The 27,880-nt window shown below is 46.9% G+C and overlaps 1 protein-coding gene across 4 annotated transcripts; it reads left to right on the plus strand.

Annotated features, from left to right (window-relative positions):
• On the plus strand, positions 1-27,817 carry LOC309517649 (excitatory amino acid transporter 2-like). Of its 4 annotated transcripts, none has more exons than XM_082196991.1 (12): positions 1-211; positions 1,378-1,511; positions 7,680-7,842; positions 15,580-15,732; positions 17,993-18,243; positions 18,372-18,549; positions 19,587-19,713; positions 21,627-21,860; positions 22,841-23,035; positions 23,665-23,799; positions 24,681-24,894; positions 26,706-27,817. In XM_082196991.1, the coding sequence occupies exons 2-12, from the start codon at positions 1,434-1,436 to the stop codon at positions 26,796-26,798; spliced, it is 1,821 nt and encodes a 606-aa protein (XP_082053117.1). In that variant the 5' UTR covers positions 1-211; positions 1,378-1,433; the 3' UTR covers positions 26,799-27,817. The 4 variants fall into 4 exon arrangements, with proteins under 4 accessions (XP_082053117.1, XP_082053119.1, XP_082053120.1 ...); XM_082196993.1 differs by lacking the exon at positions 1,378-1,511 and adding an exon at positions 1,723-1,990 and having other exon boundaries at positions 15-211; XM_082196994.1 differs by lacking the exon at positions 1,378-1,511 and having other exon boundaries at positions 15-327.
• The last annotated feature ends 63 nt before the right edge of the window (positions 27,818-27,880 follow it).

Genomic DNA, 27,880 nt, shown 5'->3' on the forward strand with positions numbered 1-27,880 from the left:
TGGAGTGAAGGGAGAGTTCTCTCTAAAGAGGAAAAACTGCTTGCTCCCATTATGGGCAATAATCACCTCAGCGTTATGGGCAATAATCACCTCAGCCACATCGTCTCTGCCAGAGAGCAGTAACTTTTTCTCTTTTGTTGTGACGTAGATGCCCAAACCGCCCCAAAGGCAAGAGGGTTCCCCAGTTAAAGGCCACCGGCGGCTGTTGCGTGTGAGTAGGCCTGAATTGTGCCATACTGGTATTATTTATTTATTCTGAGCTTTTGTACCCAGCTCTTCAGCCAAAAAAGGCTCCCAGAGTGGAGTCCCTGCCCCACGGCATGCAAGGTAAAAAGGATGGGGAGGGAAGAGGGGGAGACATGAATTGGGCACCAGATGGAGCTGCAGAAGAAGGAGCTCTACATGAGCCTGTGGCCCTCCAGAAGTCGCTTCCATCATCCACCACCTTTTGCCATGTTGCCAGGGAGGGACTGATGGGAGCTGGGACAACATCTGGGGCCCACAAATTCCCCGTGCCCAGACTGCAGCTTCCTGTGGGGCAAGCGCCCATACAGTGGTACCTCGGGTTAAGAACTTAATTCGTTCTGGAGGTCCGTTCTTAACCTGAACTTAATTCGTTCTGGAGGTCCGTTCTTAACCTGAAGCACCACTTTAGCTAATGGGGCCTCCCGCTGCTGCTGCGCCGCTGCCACAGATTTCCTGTTCTCATCCTGAAGCAAAGTCCTTAACCCAAGGTACTATTTCTGGGTTAGCGGAGTCTGTAACCTGAAGCGTCTATAACCCGAGGTACCACTGTATTGATCAGGCCCAGAGGGTCAGATGTAGGGCTAGGGTTCAAAGCCCACTTGGCCATAAGCTCCCTGAGAGGCCCTGGGCCAGTCTGTCACTCTCTCTGTCGCTTTCTCTCAGTCTAGCCTACCTACTTGCCTAGCTGCCTGCCTCCCTCACAGAGCTGTTGGCTGAGGGTGGCATATCTTTGTTTAAAAGCAAATGCTGAAAGGGGGGAACGCACACACAAATGAGAAAGAAGGAACAGTGCCTGCACATTTTGCCTTCTATCTCAGGTTTTATAAATGCTCTAAACTCTCCCCTTTGAAAAGAAGAAGAAGAAAGGACCTGGGAATATGGGGTTATGGATGCCCATGCTTCTAGAATGGTTTGCAACTTTCCTGTATTCCTTGGAGAAAGTCACTTTGCAGAGCCTTCATAAGCATTAAATATATGTTCTGCGTTTACCAGTGTAGTACTGTTAGTAAAACAGTTCCGCCATATTCTCTCCCTCTCTCTGAACATCAGTGACTTTTCCATTCTGCCTGGGGTACTGTGTAACTCTAAAGCTCCCCCCCCCCTTTTTTTTTTTTTTACTCTGATCATCAGTTTAACTTCTATTAACATGTGGGGCCGGCCCAAGATTCTCTCTCCTATTACAAGCAATGATCTGTCTTCAAGGAGGTAACAATACCTATGTTTTAAAAACGAAATCAAGTTACTGGTGTGGCAAGCGGTTCGAGGTGAGTTAGGACAGCGAAACATCAGTGGTTGGAATGACACTAAATCTCTCTCTGTGGGACAGATGGCATTTGCTAACAGACCCCCCCCCCTCAAAAAAAACACACCCCACATTGCCTGTGAAACTGCAGTAGGACCAAGTCTTCACTGTGAGGGCCTACCCCAACTTGCCACCTCTGATGACGCTCCCTGCCCCCCCTTTTCTTTTTAAAGGCCGCTGATTAAACGGCGCTGTCTGCTCAGCCCCCAGTTAGGGGTATTATCCTCATGTCCATTTTTCCTGTCCTTTGCATAGCTCTGCTCCTTTTTCTGTTCGTAATCTTTCTTTACTCCCCCCCCCCTTGGCTGACCACACTTGTTCTTTGACGTCGTCGAGTGACGGGGGCACTAAGCCACCAGAGTCTCCCCCTTTGCCGCCTGCTGTCTTCAGATCCCCCTTCACCTCCCGCCGAGACGCACCGTCCCCCCCTCCCTACGTGGGGTAAGGAGCAAGGCAGCCAGGGGAAATGGTGGGGGGACGGGACAAGAAGGGGTGCAGGGAGGCAGAGATTAGGGGGCAGATGTTGCCCAGCCTCTTCAAGGGCTCTTTTGGACAAGGGGGGGGGGGAGAAGATTGAACAAAAGGTCATGGGGAGATTTCCCCTCTAGAGGGAGCTGCCCTCTCTTCTGTGATAAACTCATCCCAGAAGAGAGTTGGAAAATGGGTAGTCTTTGGGGGGGTATAAGCCAGCATTTCTGAGGTGGCAGTGTAGAATTTATGTGTGTTAAATTCTAAATAACAATGCTTCCAATGTAGATCTGCTGCTTTCCTAAGCAGGTCCTGCCACTGTGTTGAACACAGGCATAAAGAGAAAACTTCACCCACTTATTTTCTGGATGTTAAAGGCACAGGAGCAGGGGCAGCTAAAAGAATTTGGCAACCCGTGTACAACTTTGAAATAGAGGGTTCTCTGAGAAATGACGGGGTAGGGGCAAAAAAAAATTGTTGGCCTTTTCTTTCTCTCTGGGGAATCCTGAGTCTACTCAAGTACTGACTACTAAAAGATAAGTTAAATATGGGGTCATTTCTGTATGTACTCTGTATGAACATGGGAAGACATAGAGCTTTTTCCATTTAAGGGGTTAATGCTTTTGTAAGTGTCTTTGGTAGTATGGTGATCCCAAAATATAGGAGCTAGAAAGCAGATGAAATTGTATCTTTTTATTGCATGGTGCTGAGGGATGGTGCAAGCTTTTGAGTTCCGCGGGACACTTTGTCTTCATCAGGACTGCCTGAAGAAGAATCCTGTGAGACACAAACTCTTGCATACACTTGCAAAAATCAAAGATGATGGTGTTGATTTATTATTATTATTATTATTATTATTATTATTATTATTATTATTAATCATCATCATCTGGCTGGGTTTCCCCAGCCACTCTGAGCAGCTTCCAACAAAATATTTAAAAAGCAAAATATTGTTGCATCTGCTTTCTCCTTTCACACCCAAATTTGCCAAGTTTTGCCAGAAAAGGGGTGTGGGGGGGGAATGGCTGGGGGCGGGGGGGGTCACCTTTATGAGATTTTGCCTCTGATCCTGCATTGGCTCGCTCAGTAGAAATGTAGAATCCTTGTCTTTTCTTGGTTTAATCTAAACCCGATTGCATCCTTAAACCCCCCCAAAAAAAAAACTTTTAAAATGGTTCCACTGCCCCTCGTTGGAAAGGAATCTGTGACTTAATTAAGAGGAGAAGGATGAATTTTTGCATGTGTCCCTTTTCTATATTTATTCTCATGACTAAAATCGTTGAACCACCCAGAGGTTCCAAATCCTGCAAGTTAATATGGATTAGGAGATTCGACGTATGGGAGCCAGCTGCTGGTCAACAGAAGAAGGGGAGAGGAGAATTTCGAACAAAATGCAGAAGGGGGAAATGTATGTGTGGACCAGTGATAGGGGATAAATTTGATTCACTTCACCTTTATTTAAGCAAACCCCATTCACACTTTCTGAAACAGTGTGCAAACCGAAACTTAGCCAGCCTTTGAAATTTACACTTCTCTGAATTTTGCAATGCAGTTCTCCAGCCAAGTATATTGTGGGATGCATAAAGATACATATACTTGTGAAATTAACGCACAAACATGCATGATGTGAGGACAACTTGTTTTGCAAATATTTGTATATTAGTCAAAATTGCAATAAAAATGCATATATTAGGAGTAATTCGCACTAAAATGATGGTGGGTTTTCATGAAGAGTTAAAAAAGTCAGACTGATGTGGAAATGTGGAGAACTGAACTTCAGATTGGAAAACATTAGAAATGCAGTCATACCTCGGGTTGCGAATGTGATCCGTGTGGGAGGCATGTTCACAACCTGCAGAGTTCGCAGCCTGAAGCGCTGCATCTGCGCACGCACGTGACGCAATTCGGCGCTGCTGCACATGCGCGTGACGTCATTTTGTGGTTCTGCGTGAGCGCCGAAACCCAGAAGTAACCCGTTCTGGTACTTCCAGGTTCGGCGCGGTCCGCAACCCAAAAACGCGCAACCCATAGTGTTCGTAACCTGAGATACGACTGTAGAGAGAAACCTTAATTGAGAGATTCATCCCTAAAGTTTGGACCCATAATTCTCTGTCTGCACCATCTCCTTGCATTGTGTGATATGCCAATCCTTCCTTTAATAATTTGCACCCATGCCCTAGTGCTCACTCTATCCCCAGCGAACTGGCCAGATTCATCTTTAACACAGATATACGCCCGCAACTCAGATTCACTCGTGTACAGCTGGCGCTAGATTGGGGCCTATGTCTATATCTTTGCACAAATGGCATTGCTTGTCGTACAGGGCAGGGATCTGTTTCTCCTCTGCAAATGACCTTTACACTACTGGGTTTATTGATCTGCTCACCATTACAAATTTATATCTGGTTTCATGCTAAGTGAACGGTCACGGCATCCCCCAGAGAAGTTGTAGGAGAGACAGAAAACCACAGCTTCCTGGGAAACGCATGAGTCAACGAAAGGAATCTCCCTCTGCATAGTGTGATTTTTATCGAATGAAGGGAAGAGGGAATTGTCTTTAGCAAACAGAGAAATCTCACAGGAGAAAAGAAAACTAGCGCTTGATTTTGTTCATTTTGACGCATCCTGTATGTCCAAAATGTGCTTTGAGACACAGCTCCCTCTCACCTGGTCTGACAAGCCTCTTCTCACTGGAAAGGTGTCCAGGCAACCTTCAGAAGGAAGGAGGCCCCTATTTTTTTTGATACCTGTCCCTGACCGCTGCCGTATTTCCTGTTGTTTTGCCTTTGTAGGATGCCTTGTTAAACTCCTGTTGATGTGAATTGCTAGCACTGTCATTTCTGCCCCACCTTCCAGGTCTCTAGAAGTTTCCCTTCTTCCCAAAAGCAGAACTGTTCTGATTTTGCCTAGAGCACGCAACATGGCCAGGGAGGCAGCTGACGGCAGACGCTTCCACTTGAGTGTCCTGCCAAGTCCAGGTTAAGAGGACTCCTTGGTGCCATCTCACCGCAGGGAACCAGTTCCCTGGTATGAAGTGCTTTTTCATTTGCAGCCACAATCTGACCTTCTGACAGTCCTGTAGGTCCGTTTGCACAGAACTGGCAGGTGTCATGGAAGAAACCTGTATGTCTCTGAACCCCCAAATCTGCCTTAATGATTGACATGGGAATTCATGCATGGAACACATAAAATCATAAGCAGTGCTGCATTGGATTGTTGTTGTTTAGTCACTTAGTCGTGTCTGACTCTTCGTGACCCCCTGGACCAGAGCACACCAGGCACTCCTGTCTTCCACTGCCTCCCGCAGTTTCGTCAAACTCATGCTGGTAGCTTTGAGAACACTGTCCAACCATCTCATCCTCTGTCGTCCCCTTCTCCTTGAGCCCTCAATCTTTCCCAACATCAGGGTCTTTTCCAGGGAGTCTTCTCTTCTCATGAGGTGGCCAAAGTATTGGAGCCTCAGCTTCACGATCTGTCCTTCCAGTGAGCACTCAGGGCTGATTTCCTTAAGAATGGATAGGTTTGATCTTCTTGCAGTCCATGGGACTGCATTGGATTAGACCAACTCTAATTTTCCTGGACCATGAGGACCGTAGCTCAGTTTTACAGCACCAGATAAAGGTCCCAGGTAGCATCCCTGGCATTTCCAGGTAGGGCTGTGAGAGAACCATGCACCGAATCCTGGAGAGCCTCTGCCAGTCAGTGTAGGCTGTACTAAACTTGATGGACCAATGGTCTGACTCAGTATAAGACATACTCAGAGGCGGAGCAAATGGGAGTGCTAGCTCCACCCCATCCCTACCCGCTATGGGCAGTTCGCACCGCCTCTGGGCACACCGCCCCAGATGCCCAAGAGACTTCCTCCGCCACTGCTTATACTGTTCCTAACCCTTCTAGGCTTGGATCAGCTGGCATTGCATCTGTGCTTAGTTGCTGACCTGTGCTGTTTTGTGCCTGATTTTCCATGGCTGGCACACCAAACCTGTTCCGACACCTTCGCCTTACTTGTTGCGCCTTAGATTGTGTTCCAGAAATTATTGCGACCATAACAGGAAATGTGGTTGGGGGAGGGGGGCAGCCGAGAGAACTACTTGAGAAGAAGGAATGGCCTGGTCCTATGGTGCCTGTATCAGTGACTCACACAGGAACCAATAAAACCGTTAAGCCAGTTTAAATCTGCAGAGCGGATCACGCCCACTCGCTTAACAGGGACGGAGTTTCGTGATCTGGTTGGATTCCGTGACCAAAATCCAATACGTCCATTTGATTATCCCCTAGCTGATTAAGGGCAGGAAGGCTCATCAGTCGGGGCCCAGATTGTCTGTCCCATTCCCAGCTAGTTCTTCGCTTCCCAGCTAGATGGTGCCAAATATTCTTCTTGACCCCTTGCTCGAGCAGAAGGATTGTCCCGCAATCAAAGTCAGGGCAGTCTCAAGGAAGACCTTTCTAGCCAACCCACCACCACCCAGTAGTATCTCAGCATTTATTCTATTTGGACGGAGAACGAAAAGAGGGTTCTTTTAAGGGAGGGTGTATTGAGGAAGTCAGGCCAAATTTATCCCCTTATAGGACCATACTCCTGCCAAGTAGGCTGCCTGCTGAGCTTTGCTATTGAGTCAGGCTCCTCAAGGGTGCTGGTTGTGCCGTTTCGTACAGCTCACGAGCAGGGTTCTTAACACAGGTCTCAGGCTGGGTTTCCCCTAGTCACCCGGGAAGAGAGATGGGAATCAGGAGGTCATGTTGCCCTTAAGGGGACAGCCAGTGCTATTTTTTTTAGGATGAGAGATACCAGAACTTACCCTGAGCACCTCCCTCATTCCTTAGAAGTCTATTTCTGGCACTGGAGTCTATTCCTTAGAAGTCTATTTCTGGCACTGGAGAAAAGAAGTCAAGTTGGCAACTGATGGACTAGCTGGCACTCTCAAGAGGCCATATTTGGCTCCAGGGCTGCCAGCTGCAAACCCAATTCATTACCTGAGCCAATGTTTGTGAAGTGTTTTGAAATCTTGAAATGCACCACATAGGCGAAACTCCATTATTATTGTTGTTATTGTCATTTCTCTCTCACCTGATTAAATAAATCTCAGTTAATCTTATATTTAATTAGATTAATCCGTTAGCCAGTCAATTAAATTCACATGCATTTGTATATGGGGGGGGGGAATACTTCTGAAGCAAAAAAAACATACTTTGTTTTCAGATAATGGGTCAGATCTAGATTCCCAACATACTTAGAGTAGTCCCATTGACTTCAATGGGCCTGCTTTCAGTAGGATGGGAATATGGAACCATCTCTATGTATGCTCTTCTGTTGTAGAGGCTTTCGCTCCTACCTGCGAGAAAAAGGAAGAGGCCTGCTGTTATTGTTAAGAAATCATGTTAAAAAAGAATGCATTTTTAAAATAAATAAAAAATGCTGCCTGATTAAACAGGGGCACATTTTTAGTAAATTAAAAGTCTTGTTAATTGATTAATCTACCTGGTTCATCTATTAATTGTTGTTGTTGTTGTTGTTGTTGTTGTTGTCGTCTGAGTCAAAGGGGGGTGCCCTCCAGAGTGGCCTGTGCCCCAGCCCCTCTCTGTTCTGAAGTGGAAGAACAGAGTTTTGTTTCCATCCAAATTAACTTTTTGTTTTCTCCCCTCTCCCCCCTCTCCTCTTGAGACGAAACAAGGGGCTTTGGGAGTTGCCCCGGAAATGACTAACCATGTGGAGGTCCCCATGGCGGATGGGCCCCACATCAGCTTGGAAGAGCTGCCAAAACCTTGCCTGGATAAATACTGTGGGTGGCTGATGCGAAACCTGCTGCTGACCCTCACCATCGTTGGTAAGATTTATCTATCTATCTAAGATGACTTATGAACCACTTATTTTTTTTAAAAAAATCAATCAATCTCTAAGCAGTGCACATAAAAGAGGATAGTTATCCATAAAATACAGATAAAAATCAACAGAATTTGAAAGCAACTATAGACAATGGGCTTAGGTGTTGGGATGGACGTGCTGGTGCTGAAACTGTAAAACTGCAGGTGCTACACACTTAGAGATTGCTTTATCATAGGTACGGAATGCAGATTATTTGGCACTTGTGAAAGTGCAAGCTCGGTCCCTCAAGTAAACTAGTCCCAAGCTGTTAATTGGTAAAATGACACACAGCCTCCGCCTGGGAACAACCTCCTTAGTCTCTGTTTACCCCTTTCTGTCTCTCTGCGGTTTTTCATTCCTGAAGTAACTTCCATCTTCCTTTAAGTCCTTCTAGGCAGGGGTGACATCTGTTCTAGGTTCTGTGCAGCATCTAGCACAGTCTGCAAATGACAAATAGTAGTAGTGAGATAGGCAGATCAGCAAAGCAGTGGTCAGGAAGTGACGGGCTGTGAGCGAAATATGGCCTAGAAATATCTGCCAGTTGCCCCTTAAGATTAAAATAAACCTTTCTAACTGTAGCCGTTCTCTTCAAAACCAGATGTTCCCATGGGAAGGGGCAGTTTCCAAAACAGACGTGTGTGTGTGTATCTCTGTGTGTGCCTCCACATGCTTAAGTTTTGGCACTCTGCCTTCTCTGTCCCAGATCTGGAATTCTGCCAATACAGTAGTACCTCGGGTTAAGTACTTAATTCGTTCCGGAGGTCTGTACTTAACCTGAAACTGTTCTTAACCTGAAGCACCACTTTAGCTAATGGGGCCTCCTGCTGCCGCCGTGCCACTGGAGCACAATTTCTGTTCTCATCCTGAAGCAAAGTTCTTAACCTGATATATATTTCTGGGTTAGCGGAGTCTGTAACCTGAAACGTATGTAACCTGAAGCGTATGTAATGTAAGGTACCACTGTATGGTGTTTACAGTGATATGACAGAGGAGGAGGGGATGGCCTCTTGCTAGCCTCTATCCTTATTTGACCCATCAACTGATCTACTTGCCCCACTGCTCTAGGGTGGATCTACACTGCTCATAGGGTGGATCTACAAATGGGGGGGGGGCACAGTCAAAAATTACATCGTTATAACAAAAGAAAAAACACTGTGGAAAATTGCTTAGAAATTTGTTTTGCTCTCTGGCACCATCTGGTGTTGCATGTTTATAACGCATTCAAAACGCTGTTTCTTGACGAATGTAGCTGAGTCCATAGATTATTGTAGCTGGAAGGGCCTTTGAAGGTCATTAGCTCAACACCCCCTGGCTGTTGCTAGAAGACCACTACCGCATTTGCTTCAGAGCATGTAAAGAAAGAGAACCCACCATCTTCCAAGGCAGCCGGTTCCTCTGTCAAACAGCTTGTATCATCTTGAAGTTCTTCTTAAGCTTCAGTTAAAATCCTTTCTCTTATAATTAGAAGCTCTTGTTCAAAGCCTCACCCTCACTAGAGCTACAGAAAACAAGTGTGCTGCATCATCGTCCTATGCAGTAGCCTTTCGAGTACAGTGGTACCTCAGGTTAAGTACTTAATTCGTTCCAGAGGTCCGTTCTTTACCTGAAACTGTTCTTAACCTGAAGCACCACTTTAGCTAATGGGGCCTCCTGCTGCTGCCACGCCGCCAGAGCACAATTTCTGTTCTTATCCTGAAGCAAAGTTCTGAAGCACTATTTCTGGCTTAGCAGAGTGTGTAATCTGAAGCGTATGTAACCTGAAGCGTATGTAACCCGATGTACCACTGTACTGGAAGATAGCTATCCGATCACTTCTTAATTGTCTCTTTCTTCTCTGCGAACAGTAACAACCCCACTCAGAGCTGTCTCCCATCCTGAGTTGCAGGTTGTGAGCTGATCCCTTGTCTTGTTTCATATGCAGCACACCTGATCTGCAAGGCACTTGAGCCAGTGCAATTAGTTTAGGGTCCCTCCAGAGATGTCCTTTTTATGATTTGTGCTCAGGAGGATGCTATCGAAGCAGTCACTTGCAATTGGGCTTTCAATACCATTCAAAAGGTTTAAAGAGGTCACACCGCTGCATTTCCAGTCCATAACTTCCTGCTGAAATCCTGTAACTTTTTCTACCACAAACATCCTGCTTTATTTTTACCCCACTTTGGTTCCGCTACAGCCCCTCCTGATAGCAATAACGAGGTAGCCTTGGAGAAGCATCACGGAATAAATGAAAGCAAAATAAACCCACCGCTGATGAAATATTCTTGTGTTAAGAACATGTGGCAGGCTATATACGCAATGAAACACCCGTCTGGGTTGAAGCTTAGGTGTGGAGAACAATGTCGTACAACATTCCCAGAAACAAATCAGAAGGGATGCTCAATAAGTAGCTATCATCTGAACTCCCTGAAAACTTTGTGCAAACCAATGAGGATAAACTTTCAGTCACCATTACATTAAGCAAATTATACCTACACTCATTTTCCTTATTGTAAAAAGTCTGATGGGGGGGGGGAGGGGATGAATGGTTCCAGAAAGACTTTGTGATTGTTCTAGAATTACCTCTCTGACCCCCCCAAGCCATCCATAAATAAATAAATAAATGAAGCAAGCAAGCAAGCAAGCTGTCTGTCAATGAGGCTACTTTTTCCTTTTAAAAGGACCCATCTGGGTAGTAACTTTCCATAGCCCCTCATCTAATCTCCTATCTCTGGGCAACCTGCCATATCTTGCAGCCGTACACACGCCCTTTCGTCATCCTGCAGCATGGCTGGCTTCTTGGCCCTGGATGACCTCTTCAGGGATAGGCAGAAGGCAGAGGAGCTAAAGAAAAAGGACCCGTTTCTTAGACGTGGAGGAGGAAAAGGGTGTGGAATTGACGTATGAACAGGACCCATAAAACAAGGAGGGAAGCTTTCAAAGTGTGCGCTATCTGAGATACTCTCACTGCGTGTATTGCTATCAAGTTCAAGTTCTGTTGTGTACGCAAGCACCCACAGACCTCTTTGTCTGTTCTTCGTTGGCTGCAAACACACAAGCTTGTGTACCTTTGAACAGTAGCTTAATAACTGGTTTATTTCCTCCACTGGATGCATTCCCTGCCCTTCCTCACGAATGAGCACAGGACAGCTAACAATATAAAACAATACAGACAACATCATAGCTCAGCTGGTTAGAGCGTGGTGCTGACGACCCCAAGGTTGCAGGTTCGATCCCTGTATGGGACAGCTGCATATTCCTGCATTCCAGGGGGTTGGACTAGATGATCCTCATTGTCCCCTTCCAACTCTAGGATTCTATGGAATACAATCAATCAATTCTTTATTGCAGTCCAAATCCATGAAAAACAATGATGGAAAGATGCTTTGAAAAAGGAAGAGAAGATCAACATTATCAGCCGCACAGTTATTCTCTTTCTGGCTCCTTCCTTCCTTCCTTCCTTGACATCTTCATAATATTTTGGCACTTTCTTGATCTCCTGCCCTCAGGCAGAAGATATAAAAGCATGATTAGTCGCACCAACAGGGTAAAGAACAGCTTCTATCCGTGGGCTGTTAGGCTGCTAAGTGAAAAGATAACAACAGGGCAACTGGCTTTTGGGTTTGGTGGGTGTGCGTCAGTAAACGAGGGGAATTAAGACTAAGAGAGCTGCGTAGGGGGTGCTCGTGTAATCTCACTGTATACAAGTTGTACAAGTGACAATAAAGTATTTCAAAATTCAAATAAACACATAAGCACATAAGGGGAGCGGTGCTGGATCAGGCTAATGGCCCGTCATGTGCAGCACGCTCTTCTCACAGTGGCTAACCAAATGACTAAGCTGAACATGAGCACAGCAGCACTCTGCTCACCTGTGATCCTCACCAACTGGTATTCAGAGGCTTCGTTGCTACTGACAGCGGAGGGAGACTATAGCCATCACGGCTAGTAGCCAAGGCTAGGTTAAAAAGGTAAAGGGACCGCTGACCATTAGGTCCAGTCGTGACCAACTCTGGGGTTGCAGCACTCATCTCGCTTTATTGGCCGAAGGAGCCGGCGTACAGCTTCCAGGTCATGTGGCCAGCATGACTAAGCCGCTTCTGGCGAACCAGAGCAGCGCACGGAAACGCCGTTTACCTTCCCGCCGGAGTGGTACCTATTTATCTACTTGCACTTTGACGTGCTTTCGAACTGCCAGGCTGGCAGGAGCAGGGACCGAGCAAGGGGAGCTCACCCCGTCACGGGGATTCGAACCACCGACCTTCTGATCAGCAAGTCCTAGGCTCTGTGGTTTAACCCACAGCGCCACCCGCGTCCCTTTTACGGCTAGGTTGGTCCTCCACAAATTTGACTAATCCTCTTTCGAAACCACCCCAAAGTTGGTAGCCATTCCTGGCTCTCATGGAAAGGGATGATTCCACAGTTCAACTATACATCGCATGTGACCAATATCTGTATGGTTAACTTGTCTTTCTCTCAAATCGCCGTACAGATTCAAACAGGGAAAAACGCACACGCTCCATCTACCCATCCAGTCTCGTATCACAGGGTAAAAGGCCAGGATTTCATTAGTCTCTCATTGTTTCTTTTACGTCATTGCCCTGGAGAAAGAAAATTAAACAGGGTCTAATCCCTGTAGCTTCACCCAAGGCCTCCACCCCACCCTCCCTGCGTCCACTGACAGCTCCTAATCAGCTTGAAGGAGAGGGCGAAAGGGTCCAGAGGACACCAGCATCTCGTGCGCTGAGAAAAAGGGAACAGGGAGCTTTGTGCCACAGAGCAAAATGCCAGCAGGGCTGGCCGTGTGCGTGTGTGAAAGAGAGGGAGATCTCGTTTTGAGTTACTGTCGCACTTCTCCAAATATTGCAGTGCAGTTAATGTGTGCAAAAATGGATCATATTGGGGAAATATTTTTTTTTGCAAAAATGTGTGTATTAGAAGAGAAAAATGCTGATATTGTCATCAGGACTTTTTTTTGGGGGGGTAGAAATTAAAAAAACTGATGTGGAAATCTGGAGAGCCGAATTTAAGATTGGAAACCGGAGAAACCGAAACACGCAGATTAGGTCATCTGACTGAGGTGGTATTTAGAGGAGTCCAAGGAGAGGGGTTTTTTCCCCCATGGAGGGGGCTCAGGCATGAGTCTTGCCCTCTGAAGCTGTTAAGAGCAGGCTGCAATCTCAATAACCAAAGGAAGGTGCTTGACAGCTGTGCTGGGGTTCTTCATTTCCAGCTCTGCTTCTCATGACCAGCCCTGGACTGATAACACAATAAAACATTTGCTGCTTCAAACCTCATAAATGGCTTTATACAGGGGGCTGAAGCCTTATATCACTTGATTCTGGCAATTGTACACACTGGCCTTTATTCATTTTTTTTTCCAGGATACCTGCATGTGCATAATACCACACCATGTGCGATATATGGTTCAAAATGCAGACCCTTGATAATCTCGGCTTCTGTTGCTGTTGCCATTTGAGCAAGTTCCTAGCTCTCAGCGCTGTTGAAAAATGTTTGTGGGAAATGCAAACAATGTCTAGAACAAAATGCTTTTGCATTATGCATTCATAATACCCTTCCCTATTTGCATTTCTCTGTCGCCCCTCACCTCTCCTATCCGTGGCTAAAATAATTTTTCATGCACCCTTGCCAAACCTCTAGACGTAGTTCAAAATAAAACCTACACCTCTGGGCCAGTTTCTCTGATTTATACAGTTTGTTTTGAACGTCGTTTCATTGGACAAGAGAACCCATGGGTTTCAATGCAACAACAACAATGAAAAGACCTCCAGTAAGTTTAATAAGGGGGTCTCTGCAGCACTGGATATAATAAGTAGGATCAGGAGAGGGTTGGTTTATTGCCCTTCCTTCCCTCCCAGCTGTCCTGACTTTGCCCTGGCAGTATCCAGCAATTTTTATCCTGGATCTTTTCCCAGCGAGGATTCGGGGGCGTGAACCCCTGTAGCCTGGCTTTACTCCAAGTAGGACACTGACTCTGTGAACAGATCCCATGAAAAGATCCTGTTTTCACCAAACGGTTTAGAAATCGGTATCATCATGATCCTGCCCTGAATGCTTGAATTTAGCACACCCACACAGCATCTAGACCAGCAGTTCGGCTTTGCGTGGGGGGCGGTATCTGTGCACTACAATCCCGAGCCAGTTTCAGATAGTTTTGCAAACTGAACGGACCGCTTTCTGTCCTGTGCATTTAATGGCATCTCGGTGTGCCAATTTTAGCAGGTGGCAAGTGGCCACTCAGGAATCCAGGCACTCATTTCCATTAAATGCCCTCCCCACACACACACACACAGTTGTCACCCCCACACCCAACATTCAGTCAGCATTCCATGACCACTGAGCTCGCTCAGCCCTAATTGTTATTATTATTTATTTCATGAAATTCATACACTGCTTGATTGTAAACAACAACAACCTCCGTAAAACCAAGAAACAAATCACAGTTATATTTTTAAACAGTTAAAACACTAAAACAGATGGAAATTACCTCACTGAATTTGGTGGGACTTGGATAGCTCAGTTGGCTAGAGCGTGGTGCTGACAACGCCAAAGTTGCAGATTCGGTCCCCATATGGGACAGCTGCATATTCCTGGGGTTGGACTAGATGATCCTCAGGGTCCCTTCCAGCTCCACAATTCTATGATTCCTCCCAGGTAAGTGTTTAATGGGACAGTGGTCTTAGACTCTGACGTAATGGATTTATCAGGGTGTCCATCTTTAGAGATTATTATTATTATTAATGATTAGCTTTCTGAGGGAAAGCCTCCCCGCTCCATTGGCTCCACCCCCTGGCACAGCCCAAGTCCCAGCCTGTATCCCCTCTTGCCAAATCAGGATGCAAGCTAGGATCCAGTTCATGATAGATTGGGGGGAGAGGCTTCTGACACACACACACACACACACACACACCACCTATCAGGAAGGGCATGGCACTTCCAGTTCCCACATCAGGGCCCCAGTGAAGCCTCTGCCATCCCTCAATGCCGCCGCACCAAGAGGGGTGAGCGGACATGTGGTAAATGGGGTCTGTGGTAAATGAAAGACCTACATTGGCTCCCAGTACGTTTCCGAGCACAATTCAGAGTGTTGGTGCTGACCTTTAAAGCCCTAAACAGCCTCGGTCCAGTATACCTGAAGGAGCGTCTCCACCCCCATCGTTCTGCCCAGACACTGAGGTCCAGCTCCGAGGGCCTTCTGGCAGTTCCCTCACTTCAAGAAGCCAAGTTACAGGGAACCAGTCAGAGGGCCTTCTCGGTAGTGGCACCCGCCCAGTGGAACATCTTCCCACCAGATGTACCAGACTTTTAGAAGACATCTGAAGGCAGCCCTGTTTAGAGAAGCTTTTAATGTTTAATAGGTTATTGTATTTTAATATTCTGTTGGAAGCTGCCCAGAGTGGCTGGGGAAACCCAGCCAGATGGGCGGGGTATAAATAAATTATAATTATTATTATAATAATAATAATAATAATTATTATTATTATTAGGTCACAGGAATTACTTTATTTACTTCTCTGTCCTTTGGGAGAACCCTCCTTTTCATTAGGCTCCATGGGACCTTGGACGTCTGCCCCAAAGCCCAACCCTAGTGCCACCACTGATAAAGGACCCCCTGTCGATAAAGAGCTTAGTCCTGCTCTCAACCTGGTGACAGCTACTTCTGAAGTATCCTGGGACCTTCTCTTTTTCCTCTTCGTTTCAGGAGTGATTTTGGGATCTCTGTTTGGAGGTCTCCTGAGGTTGCTCCCACCTCTCGACAGCGACCTGATCATGCTGATTTCTTTTCCTGGGGACATCCTTATGCGCATGTTGAAAATGCTGATCTTGCCTCTTGTGATATCCAGTCTCATTTCAGGTGAGAGGGGGAGGGGGGAGAAATGGCTCCAGATCCCAAACCTGAGAAGTGGGGCGCTAGCCTCTGTATAGCTTAGCTGGCCTTCCAAGAGATTGGGTTTTCGCTGAAAGGAACAAGGAACAAATTGTGAAACTGCGGGGGAAATGGCATCCAAGGTGAGTTCATAAGAGCCCCCCGTGCCTTGAAAGAATGTAAGAGAGGGTTGTGGGAAAGGTTGGAAGGATCGGTCGATTTCATTTCTCTCCGTTTCTCCTTTTCCCAGTCTTAAATTCAGTTCTCCACACTTCTGCAATAATGAAAAATCATCAGGAATTTAGAGCAAATTTATCCTAACAAGCACATTTTTATAAGCAGTTTTGACTAGCAAACATATTTTTGCAAGCAATTTCCCCTAATTTAATGCATTTTTTTATGTTATATTTGTAGAAGGAAAATATCAGTCCCTGTGATCCCTGTGTGAGTTAAATAACAAAAGAATCAGCTGGGTGCCCTGATTGAAAACACAGGGATAAAGTCACTCTCCAGCAGGCGGGAGCACCCAGGCGTAGAGTTTAAGCTCACAAAAGTCAAGCAGCAGTATAGCATTAGGAATATAGGTTGTTAGACCCTTTTATCCTGTTTAGTTGCATACAGCACTTCACCCATTTTTCTACTCCTCTTGCAATGATCAGAGCACACACTGTTAAGTTTACTTACAAAATGCTCCAAAGGTCAGATTCATGCATTTATCCTAGTAGCAGCAAGGTGAACACAGGCAGAATACTCTTGGGTAGAAAATACAGAAAGCTTAAAATATGTGTTCTAAGCTTGCAGTTTGCTTAGACACATCACCCTTGGTCAGTTAAATGGCATGGAAAGAGTGAGAGGAAGAGAAGCTGCTTCACTTCCTCCCTCATGGAAGTGAGGGGGCATGGCTTAGCTGAGTATAGGAACAGAACTCTCCAGTCTTAATCCTGTTGTGCACTAAATAGCATTCATGCATAGTTATGTCCAACTGCACCATCATCACTAATATGTTCATTTTTATACACACACTCTGCCCTATATATGAATTTTTGTAGACACTGGTTGGAGAACCGCATTGCTAAATCTGAATAAGTGTGAAATTTGTAGGACAGCTGTGTTTTGATTCGCATATTATTTCGTAAATATACGTCTTTAAAATGTGAACTGAATTAAACTCCTCCCCCATCCCTAGTTGTGGGAGACCAGCCCCTATCACTATCAACACATGCAGTGAACATGCCACCTGATCTGTGCATTTGACTGGTGTGTGAAGGGGCTCTACATGTGAGCCAGGTTAAGGTGTCAGGCAGTGACTGGCCCAAGGTTTCTCAGTGAGATTCAAACCCTGGTCTCCCACGTCCTAATCTGACATTGTAACCACCACGCTGGCTCTCTCCTTGACCAGGTCTTTGTACACCTCTCTTTGCCAATAAGAGATTTGTGTTAGAAACCCCAATTTGTTCTACATCAGATGCAGATTTGTTATTGTAGTGTATGCGCATTAGGTAAAGCTAAAGGGACCCCTGACCATTAGGTCCAGTCGTGGCCGACGCTGGGGTTGCGGCGCTCATCTCACTTTATTGGCCGAGGGAGCCGGCGTACAGCTTCCAGGTCATGTGGCCAGCATGGCGAACCAGAGCAGCATGCGGAAACACTGTTTACCTCCCCGCCAGAGTGGTACCTATTTATCTACTTGCACTTGACGTGCTTTTGAACTGCTAGGTTGGCAGGAGCTGGGACTGAGCAAAGGGAGCTCATCCTGTTGTGGGGATTCGAACCGCCGACCTTCTTATCGGCAAGCCCTAGGCTCTGTGATTTAACCCACAGCTCCACCCGCATCCCCTGTATGCTCATTATCTCAGTGCAAACGGCGCTTCCATACGCTCTGGCACTCGTCACGGTGTTCCGTGTGCCAGAAGCAGTTTAGTCATGCTGGCCACGTGACCTGGAAAGCTGTCTGCGGACAAACACCGGCTCCTTTGGCCTGAAAGCGGGGATGAGCGCCACACCCCATAATCAAATTTGCCTGGACTTAATCATCAGGAGTCCTTTACCTTTAGCTATCCCAGTGTATGGCTCATCATGAGCAACAGGATTCTGCAACTGCCTCCTCTCCTTCCAACTATTATTTTCTTTGTGACTCTCTGTTTGGTCTGTCCACCTCTTACGTACTTCCATGGAGGATGGGCTTAGGCAGGATGGCCTCTCTCCATCCCTTGACCCCGTAACCTCTTGTGATGTGTTTTGTGGGCAGGTCTGGCCGGCCTCGATGCCAAATCCAGCGGGCGCATGGGCACTCGCGCCATGGTTTATTACATGTCCACCACTGTGGTGGCGGCCATATTGGGCGTCATTCTGGTCTTGTCTATCCACCCTGGCAACCCAAAACTCAAGAAATCCCCCACAGTGATCACTAGGAACGAGGAGGTCTCCAGTCTGGACGCTTTTCTGGACTTGATCAGGAACCTGTTCCCCGAAAACCTGGTCCAAGCCTGTTTCCAGCAGGTAAGGCAAGTAGCAAATGTATGGATCAGGGAGGCAAAGGCCGGCAGGGCCTGGGACAGGGGTTTGGCAGTGGTTGGTTGCTTCCAAACCGCCCTCTCCACCTACCATGCCGCCTCTTTCTCACACAGATCCAAACCGTCTCGACGAAGATCCCTGTGCCCCCGGTTGTGGTCCGTAAGGAAAACGTGAGTCAGATAGTCCACGCCAGTGGGTCAGTGCTCAACACCACCATCACGGAGGTCAACGTGGGTCCCAGCACCGTGACCCAGAAGCAGCTGGAGTTCAAGGCTGGAATGAACGTTTTGGGTGAGACTTTGGTCAAGAGCAAAAGTGGAATTGCTCGGCAGAGGCCAGGAGCAAATATGGAGGGTGCTGTGGACAAACAACTCACACAGTCATAGCCACACCACGTGGAATCATTTTTAAATTTCAAAACAATATATACATGCTTTTAGAATGTCCTCCGTCATGAATGCTATTCATGCAGCAGAATGAAGTGGTAGAAGCCTGAGATGGTGGGAATTAAGAACCGTACCACTGCAGGCTGCAGGTAGAGGATGGCATTTTATTCCCCAGGGGGGAAACTCCCTGCCAAAACCACACAAACAAGAGGAGAGGGGCTGGACCCAGGACATCAGCAGGAAAGGTTTGGTCTCAACCTTCTCTTTGCTGTGAGAGCTTTCTGCTTTAGGTTGTTTCTTTATAATATGGGAGCATTCGCAACTGTGATCTCCCCTCTGCTGTTTGAAATGGTACTGCCCAGTCTACCACCTGGGAATTCGGACACCTTCCTCTCCACATGTAGACAAGGCCTTAGCTATTTGCGTTTTAATTGTGTGGTTTTTAAAGCTGTGCCCCCTCCCCCAAAAAACCCCACTGTTAATTGGGCAGTACATTAATTCAAAAGCAAATAAATAAAATAGGGGAGGGGTAGAAAAGCAGAGAAGAAATTGAATTTGGCACATTAATACTTAATCCTTTTTTTGGCCTTCAAAAGGCATTGGTTAAGACTCGTTTTTACATGTTTTACATGTTTTTCAAACTCAATGTTATTTCAGTATTTCAGATTTGAATTTTGAAATTTTCAAACTCAACATTGTTTCAACATTTCACTTTTGAATTTTGAAATTTAGCATTTTTAATAATAAACATAAATTAAGCACACCTCTCCTCCTCCTCCTACCTGCATCTGGTGTGCAGGTAAGAGACAAGAGGTGGGTAGGTTTGTGGTTTTTTACCTGTTCATTCAGCGTCCTGTATTGGGGAGACAGAGCACAGGGTTGGCCAGAGATCCCTCCTTCTCCCTGACTCCCCCTTTCTCTTCTCACCCCCCTCCCTTGCAGGTTTGATTGGCTTCTTCATTGCCTTTGGCATTTGCATGGGGAAGATGGGCGAGCAGGCTAAGCCCATGGCCGACTTCTTCAACATCCTCAATGAGATCATCATGAAGCTGGTCTCTATGATCATGTGGTAAGAGAGACTCACATACAGATATGCAACCTAGAGATTAATTTCTTTAAAAAAACAACCAATGCCAGTTTCCTTCTAAGTATGGAAGCAAGAACTACAGACCTGTGGGCTTATTGCTGTTGGGTTTTTTTGCCATCAGAGATAGCAACAGCAAAATCATTATTTGAACGCTGAGCCTTACGTAGCCAAAATGGCATTATTTAAGTGTAAGAGGGAGGTAATATTGTTGTTGTTTAGTCGTTTAGTCGTGTCTGACTCTTCGTGACCCCATGGACCAGAGCACGCCAGGCACTTCTGTCTTCCACTGCCTCCCGCAGTTTGGTCAAACTCATGCTGGTAGCTTCGAGAACACCATCCAACCATCTCGTCCTCTGTCGTCCCCTTCTCCCTGTGCCCTCCATCTTTCCCAATATCAGGGTCTTTTCCAGGGAGTCTTCTCTTCTCATGAGGTGGCCAAAGTATTGGAGCCTCAGCTTCAGGATCTGTCCTTCCAGTGAGCACTCAGGGCTGATCTCCTTAAGAATGGAGAGGTTTGATCTTCTTGCAGTCCATGGGACTCTCAAGAGTCTCCTCCAGCACCATAATTCAAAAGCATCAATTCTTCAGCGATCAGCCTTCTTTATGGTCCAGCTCTCACTTCCATACATCACTACTGGGAAAACCATAGCTTTAACTATACGGTCCGTATAGTTAAGAGGGAGCTAATAGCAGATTTTAAAAAGCTTGGGTGGAGACCCCTAAAATAAAAAGTGAGTGTGCCCATTGGCCACAGAACACTGAGCAGCATCTGACTGCCTTGAGGGAAACCAGCCAGGGGGCAGGAGATGGATTAGTCTGGAATGGAGTGCCCTGCAAAGGGCATGGCTGGCTGGAACCCTAAAGGAGGAGACCTCCACAAAGAAGTGTTGAGTTGCAGGTCACAACTGTACCTGGTTGTTTCCAAACATACAAGTCGAGCAGGCTGTGCCAGGCACCCAGAAAGTGCTTGTCATTAAAGCAGGTGTTGGAAGCTTCTAAAGCAGTGTTTCTCAACCTGTGGGTCCCCAGATGTTGTTGGACTACAACTCCCATCATTCCTAGCCAGCATGGCCAGTGGCCAGGGATGATGGGAGTTGTAGTCCAACAACATCTGGGGACCCACAGGTTGAGAAACACTGTAAAGGCAGTGATCAAATAATGGGGGGGGGGAATTAGGGGACCCTTTTTGAAACACACTCAAACTAACCACTAATTCCCTCTCCCCCCATACCCTTCCACTAATGGGGCCATCATTAAAGATAGGGAGGCCTAGATCCCTCTGACTCCTGCACCCCTATTAATTCAAGCACCACCCAGACGTAGAAATGAGCTCCTGTATCTCCATGTACAACTCCCCCGTGTGGTGAGAGCTGGGGGGAGGGGTGTAGACTAGAGGAACATGCGAAGCAAAAAGGATTCCCAGGGGTTGAAGTGGCCCCACCTGTCCATCCTAGCCATCAAGGCTTCCTACTCTGGATGGGATTTTACCTGAGCAATGGTGCTTCTCTCACTGCTTCCTTACCAGCCTGACTCATCTCTGCTTCTTGGCTTCCCTCCTCTCCTGCTTCTGTCCCTGCTCTGATTCTGGACTGCTGTCTGCCACAGACTCTTCCTGCTCACTAAACCCTGTTGCTTCTTCAGCTTCCAACTCATCCCAGTCTTCTCTCTTTGACCACTCGTCGTCGTCCCACCGCTAATCCCCTGGCTCTGAGCCTTTTTCCCTCAGGGGGCTCCCCAGCTGGTGCCTCCCACCATTCCTCTGTGTCTAGCCAGTCCACGACAATGGCCATACCTGTTTCCTGTGGGAGGGAGTTCCATAGTCTATCTGTGCACTGCTTATTTAGCTGCTGCGGCAGCATCTGACAGCCTTCTGAACGTCCCCTCCCTCAATATAGGTACTCTCCGTTTGGCATCGCTTCCCTCATCTGTGGCAAGATTGCCGGTATCAAAGACCTGGAGATGGTGGCCCGTCAGCTGGGCATGTACATGGTGACGGTCATTGTGGGGCTGGTCATCCACGGTGCCATGGTGCTGCCCCTCATCTTCTTCGTCATCACGCGCCAGAACCCCTTCCTTTTCTACGCCGGCATCTTCCAGGCCTGGATTACGGCTCTTGGCACAGCCTCCAGGTACGGGCAGCTCTCGCGTGGCTTCCTTTTTAGCAGACACTGTTTATGTGGTGATGGACATTTCATTTATCTGCTCACTTGGGAAAATTTATAGACCACATAATTATTATTATTTTTTAAAAAAACAAACCTCTATGTGGTTTACATAAAACAGTATTTATCTTTTTTTAAAAAAATACTTACCAGTTAAGCATATTGTTAATTTATGAACTTGGGTGTATGTTGGCAGGTGGTTTATGGAACATGTTCAGGGTGTGTGTGTGTATATATAGTTGTTTGTTATTTATTTATTTACAGCCTTTATAGGGAAGCTTAGGGAAGTTTTTAATGTTTGATGTTTTATCGTATTTTTAATATTCTGTTGGGTGCCGCCCAGAGTGGCTGGGGAAACCCAGCCAGATGGGCGAGGTATACATAATAAAATTATTATTATTATTATTATTATTATTATTATTCCTCCTCATGGAATGTTTTCAGTCCCAGAGCAAGGGAACAAAGTTAATGCAAATAAACAGAGAAAAATAGCATACAAAGATTTCAAAAAGACATATAAACAGGACCAATAGGCAACTAAGAAATTCTATCATATGCTAAACGAGCAGAATTACAAGAACGTAAGTTAGCATTTCCAATTTAACGAAATATGGGCCTCAAGGTCAGCGGGTAGTGATGGGCAGGTGGGTTTGCTGGCCTCCCCCGTTTTTCTTCTTGCCAGGCAGTGTTCAGGGTGGAATTCCTCAGGATGGAATTCCTCTCTTTGGAGAGAGAGGAGCAGCCAACCTCAGCAGCAGCCATGTTACTCAAATTAAGTATGGATTGGGCCTTTAGGATTGTTGGCTACAGGGTGTACAAACAATGCGTCCAGATACGGGTGCATGAGGAGGAAGGGGAGTTATGGAGAAATTACATATGGACATGCAGCTTTTAAAATCACTTTTCCCTACGTCTCTGCTACCCCTGCCGCCTCCTTTGCACGCCAGCGCCGGGACGCTGCCTGTCACTTTCCGCTGCCTTGAGGAGAACTTGAAAATCGACAAGCGGGTGACCCGCTTTGTGCTGCCCATTGGAGCCACCATAAACATGGACGGCACCGCTCTCTATGAGGCTGTGGCAGCCATCTTCATTGCACAGATGAACAGCATACACTTAGATGGCGGACAGATCGCAACAGTCAGGTGAGGTGACTCGGTAGGCCTGGTTTGTTTTTCCCCCTCATGAGCTGGCTGGTGCCCAAGTCAGCTGTAACTCACCCCAAGGGCGGGAGAGTCGATCTCATTTCACATACAAAGTTGCCCACTTATTAAGCGGTTCATCAGAGTCCTTGTTTGCAGCCTTCGGAAAAGTAGTAGTGGCAGAGTGCAGGGCCTTTTTGGTAGTGGCACCGGGGTTGTGGAATTCCCTCCAGCAAAGATTTGTATAGCTTCTTTGCTACAGGGCTTTCGTACTTGAGCCATTAAAGCTAGCACTGTTCCAAAGCATTTGTCCAAGACTTTTTCCACAGTTTTGGTGGGCAAAAACATCCCCAAATGTTCTTACCATGTCAGACCACTTGTCCACTTAGTCCTCCAGGGTTTCAGACTGGGGTCTCTCCCAGCCCTACCTGTGGATGCAGAGGATTGAACCTGGGACCTTCTGCATACCAAACAGGTGCTCTGGCCCTGAGCTACAGCTGCCTTCCGCAATTACGTTGCTTATTTTAATAATGGCTTTGTTTACTTGTTTTGAATTTTGTAAGCTGCTTTGATGCTCTGCGGCCTATAAATGTGAACGAACATCTCATTTCTCTCCCTTTCTGTTCCCACAGCCTAACAGCCACATTGGCTAGTGTAGGGGCAGCCAGTATACCCAGTGCGGGGCTGGTCACCATGCTTTTAATCCTGACAGCCGTGGGACTCCCGACCCAGGACATCAGCCTCCTCATTGCGGTGGACTGGCTACTGTGAGTGACGTCAAGGCTTGGTAGTGGAGTGTGGTCAAACCACGACATCAATGTTCCCCCTTCAGGGTCATTCAAAAAACAACAACACCACAATACGTCTGAGAGACTGTGCAGTATAGCAGTTAGTGTGTTGGACTAGGACCCTGGGTGACCAGGGTTCGTAATCCCCACTCAGCTGTGAGCTCTCATTTGGCGACCTTAAACCACTCACAGCCTCTCAGCTAACATACCTTCCAAGGTTGTTGTGGAAATAAAATGGGAAGGGGAAGAACCTCATCCATTGCCTTTTTATCTCCTCAGGCATTAATTTGTTTATTTTTAGGAAAATGTGTGGAATTTGCATATGTTAATTTATACCTATAGAGGCGGTCACACACAATCCCGCTTTCAGTACCGCTCACGCCTGCAAAAGTTGCGGGGTGGTCATACTGCTTCATTTCCAGTCCTTGCCTATTTCTGCCAAAGTCCCATTAACTTGCATAGGCCTGGCCCAAGGAAGTGCGAGGCAATATGATGTGGGCTTTTCTGCGAAGCAGCTCCTCCAAGAGAGGCCTTCTCTTCCTGGAAGGCTGTCCAACGGACAGAGAGCTCCAGCAATGGCAAAACGTAATGACCACACATGCAAGCAGATAGGTGGGAAGCAAGGACAATGGCAGGATGGGAAGCGAAGGCAATGGTAGGCCTTGACCACGTCACTCTAACCCAGGCTACCTCAACCTTGGCCCTCCAGATGTTTTGAGACTACAATTCCCATCATCCCTGACCAGTGGTCCTGCTAGCTAGGGATCATGGGAGTTGTAGGCCAAAAACATCTGGAGGGCCAAGGTTGAGGAAGCCTGCTCTAACCGCCTCCTCCCTGTTTTCCTCCCTCCTCCTTGCAGGGACCGCATGAGGACCTCCATCAACGTGGTAGGCGACTCCTTTGGTGCCGGCATCGTCCATTTCCTCTCCCAGAAAGAGTTGGCGCTCATTGACGGAAGGGGGGAGGAGCTTGAGATAGACCCCACTACCCTTAAGCTGCAGGCTCTGGCCAATCACCAGGAGGGCTCCATCGGGTCTGGCTACACCGTCTTGCCCAGCCAGGACGAGGAAGAGGTGAGGAGGAGAACGTTTCCGGTGAATGTTCAGTGGGCCTGGGAGAAGCCGACAGTCACTGGGGACATAAGAACATCTGGACATGAGAGCTGAGCCCACACAGCTCAGGACAGTCCTCCTTCGGGCTTCTATTCTCATGCCTACTGTGTCCGTATGTAACAGGGAACCATTGTGGCGCTGAGGGCCAGATTTAGATTCAGAGCAGGGCCTTTTTAGTGCTGGCCTCTTTGGTTTTGAATCCCATCTCTGGGTAAATCCACAGTGCAAGGGGCATTGCTGGCCCAACACTCAGCATGTTGAGAAGCCCCAAGCATAGGGCTAGCAATACGATTCTTTCTGCCATTCCCATCAGCTGAGGTGATAAGGAGGAACCTGCATCCTCAGAGACCTCTGCGTACGAGAGAAATCCCTCTCTCACAGCAAATGTCTGGAAAATGGCTGGAAAAATAAAACAGGGCTGTTTGCTTTCACTAAAGAGAGGCAGGAAGGTCTCTCTTTAATAGTGACAGCAGCTCCAATGAAAAGCAGAGCCTTCAAAGAGATATGTTTGTAAAGGGGCACAGAAAGCTCTAAGCTTTAATTTTGTTCGATTTTTTCTTAATACATCTTGTTCACGCATTCTGTGATCCGCAAGGAGTGAGTGCGCCTGAGTGAACAAACCCAGCAAGTCCTATTGGTGCTCAGTTTTGCATCATGGAATGGGGAAGTGTCCTTCCCTTTGCTTCAACCTACTGCCTTGATTATAGTGGGTGGCCCCTGAATACCTGCTTTTGAGAAGGGGCAAATCACTTTTTCCTCATCACTGTTTCCATCCCTGTGTATCTCTGTGGCCCTTTCTACGTGGTTGCATTCCAACTCCCATCCTCCCTGGTCATGTTGGTTGTGGTTGATGGGAGTCAGCACCCAACAACATTCAGAAGTCCACAGGCTCCCCAGTCCTGCTGTACGTGATCTCCCAAACCTCTTTGTGTGCTGCGTTTCCTGCCTTCTCCACCCTCTTTTTCTCTAAACTAAGATGTTTGCTGTAAGCCTTTATTCACAAGGAAGATAATCTTTGAGCCCCGGTGACCTACCTTTCCGTTGTTACCTGTAACTCTGAGCTAAGACTTGATCTGAGCCAGGGATCAGGAATGTTGTCTGGATTTAGCCGCGGGGCATGTGAAGTAAAGTGAACCCCTGGGCATGTACAAAGTTAATTTCTCTCATCACTGGGTTAAACACAGCCAATTCACTTCTGTGTTGCAAGCTAAAGTCGCGCAGTGGCATAGCTGTCAACTTTTCCCTTTTCTTGCGAAGAATCCTATTCGGAATAAGGGAATTTCTCTTTAAAAAAGGGAAAAGTTGACAGCTATGTGCAGTGGAAATCCTTTCTGTTCCAAAATGGGCTTTAGCTCCAGCGCCTTTTCAGAAAAAAAGTATAAACGTGAAAGTCCTGCTGCATGCAAATCAAGCTAATTAGATAAACTTTTCCTGATTTGCAATATCGAGGGCAGGATCTGAATTTGCTCGCTGCTTGGCAGAGACTCCTGGTTATTTTAAGAAGCCCAAGCCAGTTCAGGGAAGAGAACTCAACAGGTATTTTGTTCTTCCCCACATTATTGTGCTTATGTGCATTGCTGTGCTCCCTGCCATGCCAATGTTAATAGCACAGGAGCTTCTGCGAAGGAAAAGCCCCCAGAATCCTTGTTTGCTGATCAAAGGGATTTAGAGAGATTTCAGCAAAGAAGTCTAGACACCAAACAAGCACACTCACACATGCCCAGATAATAAATAATAATCCAACCCCCTCCCCCCGTTTTTTCTGCTTCCAGCTTCCAGAAAAAATGGATGCGGCGTCGCAGTATAGTGAAAAGGATGAGGAGGAGCCTGATGAAGAGGAGGAAGAGAAGAAAAAGGAAGAATAATAAGCACCTTTCCCCCACTCACTCCACACAAACACACACACACACTGGTAGCATCAGCAACACAGATGGGGGCAGGAGGAATGGCAGGGGCCCCCAAACTGATTTGATTATTATCTTTATGAATATTGTACCCAATGGAAGGCTGGTCCATTCAGGTGCATGGGTCAACTGCCCCACCCACCTCATTCTGCCTTCAGCCTACCCCTGCCCCAACACCTGTCTTCCTGCTTAACAACCAGTCCAGGAGTAGCCACTGCCTGTCCGTTTCCTCCTCTTTCTTCTCCCTGTTGCCCTTTGTATAACTCAGCAGGAGAAGGACGGGGGACGGGGACAAAACTAGAATTAGTTGGCTCCACCTGCCATTGGCTCTATGGCGCCACCTACTGTTGGGCTCCCTGCCTTCCGCCCAACCAGTCCCAAGGAGCACTAGTTCCACAGTTCATACCTGAACCCGCTTTTTGCAGCAACCTCAGCTGTGAATGAGAGATACCTGGGTAACTTAAACAGCCACACACAGAGAGACACAGCTGCTGTATCTACGCATTGTCTTCTACGTGTGTGTGTACACATATACATAGACTTGTATATTTTTTTGCACATACCTTTTGTAGATTGCTTGGGGTGGGAAGAGGGGATCTATTTTTCTTACACAGCCACATTCCACCTTTGAGATTCTCGTAGGATATAGAAATCTGCCTTATACCAGGTCAGATTGTTTTGTCCATCTAGCAGCAGCCCTCCAGAGTCTTCAGCAGAGAAAGGTCTTTCCCATCACTTCCTACCTGCTCATGTTAACTAGAGAGGTCAGGGACAAGCTTTCCACCTTCTACACTCAAAGCATGTGCTCTGCCACTGAGGTTTGCACCTCAATTCCCTTCATGCGCATCTATCTATTCATTCACCTTCAGAGACCAAGCGTGTGATTTGGAGCTTCTAGGCTCTGCCATGAACCAAGGCAAGCCTTGTTGTTTCCCTTCTCCAGTCTGTAAAATGGAAATAATAATTCTGGGCCAATTTTGCAGGATCGTATTGTGAGCTTTTTGCAGAAAATGTAAGTGAAGCGCTTTGAGCACTTTGGGGGA

This window comes from Podarcis vaucheri, assembly GCF_965113315.1.
Source record: "Podarcis vaucheri genome assembly, chromosome: 13".
Classification (NCBI taxonomy): Eukaryota; Metazoa; Chordata; class Lepidosauria; order Squamata; family Lacertidae; genus Podarcis; species Podarcis vaucheri.

Excerpts from the sequence above, each read along its gene's own strand:
- LOC309517649 (XM_082196991.1), top strand. The coding sequence starts at position 1,434 with ATGATCTGTCTTCAAGGAGGTAACAATACCTATGTTTTAAAAACGAAA. Across the intron at positions 15,733-17,992 it reads GATATCCAGTCTCATTTCAG|GTCTGGCCGGCCTCGATGCC; the intron begins GTGAGAGGGGGA and ends TTTTGTGGGCAG. Across the intron at positions 19,714-21,626 it reads CTGGTCTCTATGATCATGTG|GTACTCTCCGTTTGGCATCG; the intron begins GTAAGAGAGACT and ends CCCTCAATATAG.